This window comes from Epargyreus clarus, unplaced genomic scaffold (assembly GCF_041222505.1).
Source record: "Epargyreus clarus isolate Ecla_fem2 unplaced genomic scaffold, WU_Ecla_fem_2.2 ptg000036l, whole genome shotgun sequence".
In the NCBI taxonomy this organism is placed as follows: Eukaryota; Metazoa; Arthropoda; class Insecta; order Lepidoptera; family Hesperiidae; genus Epargyreus; species Epargyreus clarus.
The window spans coordinates 7417501-7427500 of record NW_027332241.1 but is presented as its reverse complement, the minus strand read 5'-3'; the positions used below and the strand labels follow the sequence as shown (position 1 = coordinate 7427500).

The 10000-nt window shown below is 42.2% G+C and overlaps 1 protein-coding gene across 1 annotated transcript in view; it reads right to left on the bottom strand.

Annotated features, from left to right (window-relative positions):
- Positions 1-3534: 3534 nt before the first annotated feature.
- The window catches only part of LOC140757029 (uncharacterized), a 47840-nt gene continuing 41374 nt past the window's right edge, over positions 3535-10000 (bottom strand). The window contains exons 21-22 of the mRNA XM_073092582.1: positions 9082-9158; positions 3535-7213 (exon numbers count right to left, since the gene is read on the bottom strand). Coding sequence (XP_072948683.1) covers positions 5900-7213; positions 9082-9158 — 1391 coding nt within the window. The 3' untranslated portion in view covers positions 3535-5899. The remainder of the gene's footprint in view (positions 7214-9081; positions 9159-10000) is intronic.

The following is a 10000-nucleotide window of genomic DNA, read 5'->3' as shown; positions in this document are numbered from 1 at the left end:
ACTGTTACTTTATTATTTTAGTAATGTTATTGGTACTTAATCAATCGAAGGATTAGTACAGGTCCTTCTCCGACATCAGAAGTGGGATCTATGCAGGCACAAAAAACTTAAGTGAATTGAGTGTAACAAATAACGGCTGCGGTGTTCAACGAGAAATAATAAAATAACAATTACTTGTGAAGGAGCTGCGCAACTTGCGAAAGTTGGTCTAAAGACATCACCTGAGTTTCATCCTGAGGAGGAGCAAGCTGACGACTGTGATTGTTTGGTTGATGAACAGCTGAAGTCAGGGGAGTACTTTTTTTTCTCTCTCTTATATTTTCTGAGTGTTATTATGAAAGATTCTGTCATAAAGATTGTAAAATTTTAAGATTTTTTTTCCACTCGGTTATATGTGATATTTTACAATGTTGCGAGTGTTTCCATATGTATATACGAGATGGGTTATATTATTTAATTACTACAGCATAGATCAGTTTAGATAATCTATTATTTTTGTGGTTCCGCCGGAGTAGAACCACAAAGGGTTCTACCACCTTCAATATAATAATATAAAGATACCTTTATAAAAGTGTCTGAACCTATGATAAGTAAAGATACTTCGCCGCCTTGAAATTGAATGAAGCCACTAAACGGCTGGCTTGTCAGCTGTATTATCCGTTTTTTTGAATTCTTGACAAATAAAAAACATTTCAGAGAAAATTTACGATTAAATAACTCATACTGCTCAATTTAATAAATAAATATTTCAAATATTTTAAGGACAATTTTAGCACGGAGGCGTGGCAAAACTTTTTTACGCAACTTTCAATTCTCAAATCTGGTTACATTTTCTTTTTAGCAGTGAGTCATCAACAACCCATTACTGTCCCACTGCTGTGCACGGGTCTCCTCTCAGAATGAGAAGGATTAGGTCATAGTCCACCGCGCTGGACAAGTGCGGATTGGACAGTATTGGTAGACTTCACATACCTTCTGATATTTTTTTATAAATCTCGTGTGCACACGATGTTTTTCCTTCACCGTTTTGGCAAGTGACAATTAATTTCTAATACGCACATAATTTCGAAAAATCAGTGCGTGCCTGGGATTTGAACCTGGGACCCCTCGATCGAGAGGCCGAGTTTCTTAACTAGTCTGTCACTGCTTGAGTGTGGAGTGAATAATCTTTACCAATCTATGGTCTGAACCATCAGGCGTTGCAGAGCTACGAGTACTAACAAAATAAAACAACAGAGAAACATGATGGAATTTGGAATTCTTTATTAAAATATTATTTACAAGATATTTATTTGATAACATGGCTCCTAACTACTGCTTATGGCCAACGTAACATGTACAGTGGGGCGGCGGCGGGGAGTGCATTATTCTATTATTTATATTAATTAATATTAACCATTAAATATTATTTTACACAGCCATTTTTACACTCTCGCCAATAAAATCCCCGGCGCCGACCACGTATAGTATCTACACGACTTCAGAACAGGCGAATTGTATCAATCATCAAAACTGACACTTAGGGTCCCCACACGCACACAAACGCCGTCTCTATACAAATCTGAACGCACCTATTACTTAAAAATATTATTTACAGACTTTCACTTAAAACTAAAATGGAATTAGAGCCTAAAACATTATCGTGGAATAAATAATTTCACCTCTGAGGGCTTTGTATGAACATAATATACAAACATATGCAATATTTACGACAGAGCGATGTCATTCTTTAGATATGCTTCGAAAACGCACGAGAAATAAATGCCGTAGAATAAAATAAGATAAGTATAGATCTCACCCCCTTGTAATTGAAGGAAGCCATTAAATGGCTTAAACGGCTGACAACTGTCATCCGTTTAATGGCTGTCATGGTGTCATTTACGCGGAACAACGCCATAAGACACGAAATCGAAGAAAAACTGCGAAGAAATATCGTTTCATTCGTAAGTGATCTAAAAACTACATTTTTTTATTTTTTTTCAAATACGAAGATAGATGACAGTGACAATTGTCAAAAGATTACATTTTCTTGTTAGGAGCGAGTAATCTTTACTAATCTATGCTCGTCCCTACACTGTCCCACTGCTGGGCGTGGGTCTACTTCCAGAATGGGGTTTGGTACTTTTGTAAGGATCTCTCAGGTATGCAGGTTGCCTCAAGATGTTTTCCTTCACAGTTTAAACAAGTGACAATCTATTTTTACTACGCACATAACTGAAAACTTCGTGGTGCGTGCCTGGGATTCGAACTCCTACTTCGACTATTACTCATTTTTGTCAAACATTTTACATGCACACTAGCTGACCCGGCAAACGTTGTGTTGCCATATTAATAATAAAATATTAAAGGTGAACAATCCTTATCACTAAGGGGTATGAAAAATAGGTAGTACCCGATTCCCAGACCTACTGAATATGCATATTAAATTTGGTGAAAATCGGTAAAACCGTTTCGGAGGAGTACGGTAACTAATATTGTAACACGAGAATTTCATATATAAGATAACACTTAGTTACTTTGTGGTCCATTCAAATGTAGGCTTAATCATTTCGTCAGCATATCTAAAGATTTCATCTTAAACGCAGATAAAAGATGGCGGTCGACTACTTCCCTACGAAACATTTGTCACATGTTAAATAACATGTTACATATATTTTGTTACGTTATAACTTACAAGTTCACTTAAAAAAGTACAGTCAAAACGTTAAATAATGAATTACGTAGAAAAGTAGCCGCGTCCATCACCACAACTATATACAGAGCATCGGTGGCCACGCATTGGCGTGTAACACATGTATACCACTGTCACACATGTTAGCGATGTAACATGTTATTAATAACAACGTATTGAACATAACATGTTATGTAAAAATTTAATTGACTCTAAATCACCGGACCCACGTAACATCTAAACATGTTAAAACAAAAGATTTATTAATAACATGTTACATCCGCTGACATGTCTGCACACTATGTAACATGTTACTCTATCAATAATGTAATCTTAAATATTATATTTTTAGAGTATGATACGATACGTACCAATAAAGTATTTTTTAAGATTCCGTACTCAAATGGTACAAACGGAACCCTATTACTAAGACTCCGCTGTCTGTCTTTCTGTCACGGGGCTCTATCTCTCGAACCGTAATAGATATACACTTGAATTGATTGAAAAAATTAAAATTTCTTCAAAATTAAAGGTGGTCGCTATACAAGAAACCGCTATTTTTCGCTTTATCTATTGAACCGTAAAAAGTAGACAGTTTACGAGTACTTCCATGGCTGCTATGATTACAAATATTAATAAAAAAATTGGCCACGTCCAAGTCGAACTATCACACGGAGGGTTCCGTACCCAAAGAGTAAAAACGGAACCCTATTAATAAGACTTCGCTGTCTGTCCGTCTGTCACAGGGCTATATCTCCGTAATAGATAGATACATGATTTTTTTACAGAAGATGCATAACGGTGGCCGCTATAACAACAGAATCTAAAAATAAAATAAAGTTGAATATTAAAGGGTCTCCATACAACAAATGGTTGAAATTTTTACAATCCGCTTACTACTATAACTGGTATTATAATAAATACAAATAAGAACCATAAAACATATTTTAATATAGTTATTTTAATTTTATTATACGTTGTTTACGTATCATTCATCATCACCCTAACGCCGTCTATTGTTGTGTCATATAACTAAGTATTGTTGAAAATAATAGAATGAATGAAAATAAGTAAAAAATACTGAACATTTGGTGGTACGGAAACCTCCATGTGCGAGTTCGACTCGTACTTGGCGAATTATTATTTTTAGTATTTGTTATTATAGCAACCACTGAAGTACCTATATACAGTGAGAAAATTTAAACTGTCTACCAATTACGGTTCAATAGATAAAGCGAAAACCGTCGAGAACTAGCGGTGTCTTGCATGGCGAACCTCATTTATTTTAAACTCTTTTTATTTTTAGTATTTGTTATAGCGGCCACCATTACACATACTCTGTAAAAGTTTCAAGTGTCTATCTATTACGGTTCAGGAGATAGAGCCTTGAGACAGACGGACAGACAGCGGAGTCTTAGTAATAGGGTTCCGTTTTTACCCTTTGGTTCCGCCCTATAAAATTGATAGTACGGAAACCTCAGTGAAAGACGTACTTTGTCAATTATTCATTTTTTCATTTTTCATACAACATACTGAACAATATAGTTCCGCTTTACTTACAGGTCATTATATATTGATACATGTTACATAGTGCGCGTAACACAAATGACGTCACTTATATACCTCGCATATATTTATTATGTACACAAAATGGCAGGAATGGATTTTGGAAAGAAATAATATGTATATCATACATAATTCTGTTTTAGAAAATAAATGCTAAAGAAACAAAGATATTATATATACCTACCTGGTCAATCTTATCATCATCCTCAACCCATCACTGTCCCACTGCTGGGCACGGCTCTCCTCTCAGAATGAGAAGGATTAGGCCATAGTCCACCGTGCTGGAAAATTGCGTTGGTAGACTTCACATACCATTTAAAACTTTGTTTATTTTATTATTATTTTCTTAAGTATGCAGGTTTCCTGCACACCTGAGATTTATGAAAAAATCTCAAATGTATGTGAAGTCTACCAATACGCACTTGTCCAGCGCGGTGGACTATGGCCTAATCCTTCTCATTCTGAGAGGAGACCAGTGCCCAGCAGTGGGACAGTAATGGGTTGATGATGATCCAGACATATACAATATCTTTGACAAAATGTCCACGTGGAATCAGAGACCGCAGTCTTCACCAGCTTTCGTCGAAAGATTAGCGCTCGAACTAATAATCAATCTATCTTTTGTCGACCAAATCGACGTTTGAGAATTTTTTTACACTAGAAATTTTCGTAAAAAGAACAGATAGATTATTAATATCGGCCATTAGTCAAATGGAAAGCGACTTCCGTCCATACAGCGAGGGTACAACGGCGAAAATCGCGAAATACTTTGGAATCATTAAATAGGAAAATGCCTTTACATTGGGGTACATATTTGATGTAATTTTATTGTGTGTAATGTATGAACGAGAATATCTTATCAGAGAGATATTATGTTTCTGTATTCTTTTCTCTACTAAATTACATAAAGATGTACATCAACGGACAACTATAATAATTTTGTGATGGATAAAAAATGTGAGCCTCGCGTCAGAACACGTGGCCTGATCGAACATTCGTAAGACGGCAAAGCAAACAGCAAAAGTCAACGTCATCCGGTGTCAGCATAGAAAAAATATGTCAATGGGTGTCAGTTTCATTTTTTATTTATTATATTTTATTATTCAGGTCAGGTTACGAAAGTTCTACCTTCTGCCGGCACTCCCGGATTGCAACCCGTTGATTTTTCAATGTATGACTAAATTAATGCCCGTTATTAATATTCGATCTATCTGATGTCTATCAACGATCTAAATTTGACGTCTTTTAAGAAGAAATAGTAATACGTCTATCTTTGGTAGAAACATTGGATAGTCTGGTAATAAATAACGGGCGTAACGTGCCGAATACATAGACTGTTGACCCACATCGATCGATTGTTGTAACTTTTGCAATACACGTAACTATATATATACATTTTATTGTAATATGAGAGTAGCAGACGAGCATGCTGTCCGCCTGATGGTAAGTTACTGCCGTATGCCGTACAATCTCGGATAGGATTAGATTCCTATCTGAGGTCGGCCACGGCGCCGCTACCTGAGGACTAAGCTGGAACGCCTCGGATATCACACGCGTCATACGTTACACACAAACTGTCATATTGTTTCGATTGTTTGTATCATGCAGTCAATACATACCACACATTAAAATTACAGTCCACTACGAGATCGTCCTCGTAAACTATACGGTGAGGCTCGTGATGAGCTGCTGACACAGCTTCCCGTACTCCCGCTGATCTCCCGAGATCCGCCGCATCTTGAGCCCTTTCTTCTCGTGCGGTTTGTTCTCACACACAACCAGCTCGATCTGAATACCCCCCGAGTATTCCAAGTTTAGCAAGTCGTGTCTGTCCGGTCGTTCGCTGCTCTCCACGAAGATATTCTGAGGAGGAACCCGTGTGTTGATCGCTTCCTTCAACAACTCCACGATTCGTTGCGAATCTAATTGCGAGCAAGTCGTACTGAGCGCCACTTCATAGTACTCTTGAACACAGGATACCTTCTGCGGGCTCAGTAAGATCGGCATTCGCTCGTCGGGTCGACATACGTCCGTTAATCGCAGATCCATGGTGGATCGTCGCAATCTCTCCTCCTCCAACTCGTCTAGCGTATCCCTCGACATATGCACATCTTCACAGTATTCTTTCACTTCCCCGAGGGTCCCTTGTGCCGAGAACGAAGACCTCGGCGTTTCACCTCGCTCCGAGAAACTCCCGCGACCGAAATCACTCCGCTCCGAGAAACTCGAGCGACCGAAGTCGCCTCGCTCCGAGAAACTTCCCCTATCGGAGAACGAGAACGATTCCCGATGCTCGGAGAAACTGCCCCGATTCTCGCTAAAGCCCGAACTCGCTGAAACCACGTTGGAGTATATCGAGTGGACGTTCTGTTCGCAGTTGGGTGAAGTCGACGCCGAATCGTTGCTGAGCGAGTCGTCGCTGAATCCGAGCGAGCGGTCGGATCCTCTGCGGTGTGTGTCGGTGGCGTTTGGCATCTCCGCATCACCGTCCTCCGCGTCGTGACTGACACGACGTCCGATACCCCTCGTGATGGACGGCCGGTTGTCCAGATCCGAGGGTTCAGAGATCACGAACTGGGGGAGCGGATACCGGGAACCCTCGAGGCTGTCTACACTATCCTCGGAGGAGGAAGCCACGAGTGTAATCTCGGAACCTAAGCAGTCCGTTAGACTGATCTGCGGATGCGCTGTCCAACGACCGTCCGGCGGCCGCGCGTCGCCATTGCCGATCTCCTCTCGGATCATGTCGAGGGGGGATCCGGGGTTGGAGATAGGGGAGTTGTTGAGGGAGCGATGCAAGGGTAGGGCGGCGGGGCGGAGGTCTAGGGGCGCGGCGGCCGGCTGGGGGGTGCCGCGGGTGATGGAGCCCGTGTGCAGGAAGCTCAGGCCCTCTGTGATCTGGTGCAGCGGCGAGGCGGGGCTGGCCGGGGCCGCATACACCCCGTGCAGACTCATGCCCAGCTTCAACGCCACGTCCTGAGGACGAATATACGAATATTGTATAGAGTAGTAGAACAACAGTGTTCCTAATGGGGATAATTGTGGTGACAGTGGTGGTGGTGTCAGTGGTGGTGGTGACAGTGGTGGTGGTGACGGTGGTGGTGATGGTGACAGTGGAAGTGGTGACAGTGGTGGTGGTGACAGTGATGATGGTGACAGTGGTGGCGGTGACAGTGGTGGTGGTGACAGTGATGGTGACAGTGGCGGTGGTGACAGTGGTGGTGGTGACAGTGGTGGTGGTGACAGTGGCGGTGGTGACAGGGATGGTAATGAGTGGTGGTGGTGACGGTGGTGGCGGTGACAGTGGTGGTGGTGACAGTGGTGGTGGTGACAGGGATGGTAATGAGTGGTGGTGGTGACGGTGGTGGCGGTGACAGTGGTGGTGGTGACAGTGGTGGTGGTGACAGGGATGGTAATGAGTGGTGGTGGTGACGGTGGTGGCGGTGACAGTGGTGGTGGTGACAGTGGTGGTGGTGACAGTGGCGGTGGTGACAGTGGTGGTGGTGACAGTGGTGGCGGTGACAGTGATGGTGGTGACAGTGATGGTGGTGAGTGGTGGTGGTGACAGTGATGGTGGTGAGTGGTGGTGGTGACAGTGATGGTGGTGACAGTGATGGTGGTGACAGTGGTGGTGGTGACAGTGATGGTGGTGACAGTGGTGGTGGTGACAGTGATGGTGGTGACAGTGATGGTGGTAAGTGGTGGTGGTGACAGTGGTGGTGGTGACAGTGGTGGCGGTGACAGTGATGGTGGTGACAGTGGTGGTGGTGACAGTGATGGTGGTGACAGTGGTGGTGGTGACAGTGATGGTGGTGAGTGGTGGTGGTGACAGTGATGGTGGTGACTAGAGGTGAGTAACTCAGATCTGACCCGATTCAAAGATTCAGCTCACTTATTATATGAGTTTGATCTGCAGATCAAACCCAAACAGATCAGATCAATTCAGGTCGCGGCTCACGGCGTTTCGTGAGTCGTGAATGTTAGTTATTCTTTGATTCATGTTATGCAATTTTAACTTTTAACTCCTAGGATATAGAGTTTAATATAAAAAGTAAGTGGTGCGACATCTGTTGGGGTTTTGTGAATATCGCTTTAGATCAGTTAGATCATAGATGGCGCTTATTTTATATGTAACTCAATGAGATTTCGTTATAGTTCTAGCTTTCACCATAAGATGGCGTTTTTATTAAATTTATTCTTACTGTGAAATATCGATTGATCAATTTATTTACTTAGCAAAATAAATAAATCAGATTTATAATCGTCACAATATTATCTATATATCAATAACTTTCTAACTGCCTTTATTAACTTATAATAAAAAAAAACATATTTTAATTCAACAATACTACAACATCGATAAAATACTAATTTTTGTGACGTGTGATTTTGTGTGTGCTGTTTGAATCGTTTGAGTCATTTGAGTCGCGTGAGTCACCAGATCCAACGACTCGCACACTTCGCAACGCGGGTCGCGAGTCATTCAGTTCGTTCAGATCAAACAGATCAAGTGAGTTAATTTGACCTGATCTGTGAGCCGATTCATGACTCCGGCTCAGTCTTATGACTCGCGATCTGATCTGCAGCTCCCGTGATTTGTTTGAGTTACCCATGTCTAGTGGTGACAGTGATGGTGGTAAGTGGTGGTGGTGACAGTGGTGGTGGTGTCAGTGGTGGTGGTGACAGTGGTGGTGGTGGTGTCAGTGGTGGTGGTGTCAGTGGTGGTGGTGACAGTGGTGGTAGTGGTGACAGTGGTGATGCTGACAGTGGTGGTGGTGACATTGGTGGTGGTGGTGTCAGTGGTGGTGGCGACAGTGGTGGTGGTGACAGTGGTGGTGATGTACCTGCGCGAGGGTCCTGGTGGCGGCGAGGTCGGTGGCGGCGAGCGGCGTGGGCTCCGGCGGCCGGTGCACCGGGGACCCTGCGATGACACAATAAGAGGAACGTTACTGATGTTGCAACGGATAACAGTTTGGCCGGATAGCGGATACAGGATATGCGGCCAACGCGTGGCCGGATAGCCGGATATCCGTCGGAAATTTCCCAAATTTGGAGGAGAAGGGAGCAAGACAGCTGTACCTCACAAACCTTTAAACTCACCCAATCTAAAAAACCCCGTATGTAACACTAAATAATGATGTAAATCCTTGGTAAATCTTAGACCAAGTAAATGGTGTAAAAGTCCGAGATAAACGATGATCTCAAATCATTTTGAGTTTTACCACTTTGAGTTGGTAAATGTCAAGATTAGCCGGCAAATCTCAAGATTTACCGGACTTCGGACTTTTACAGTAACACTTACAGTGTACACTATACTGTACTGTACTGTAAAAAAAAATACGTGTGGCACTCGGAGACTGCCGCGGTAAAGCTATTGCATAGCATTTTTTATCAACTTATGCAATTACAATTATATATTTATTTTATTTATGCAGTATGCAAAAAGTCATTAACCCGTCAACTGGCGTGTGCGCCCCGGGGCGCACAGATCGCTACTAAAAAGTATCACCGCTGTGCCGGTCGGAGTGGGGGGTGTTAGGTTTTTTCGTTACGGAATTTCTGGATTACGTCTCCACGCCCAAGGCCCGCGACAGAAGCTATGCAATAGCTTAAAAAATACCAAAAAGAAAAACAACCGACTTCTATGTCACTACAAAGTAAAAATAATTGAAATAAATGTTGGTTTAGTACATAGTTCTGAAGTCGCCGCCCAATATATTTCGTTGGAGTACGGCGTAAACAGCGTCCAATATGAGCGATGGT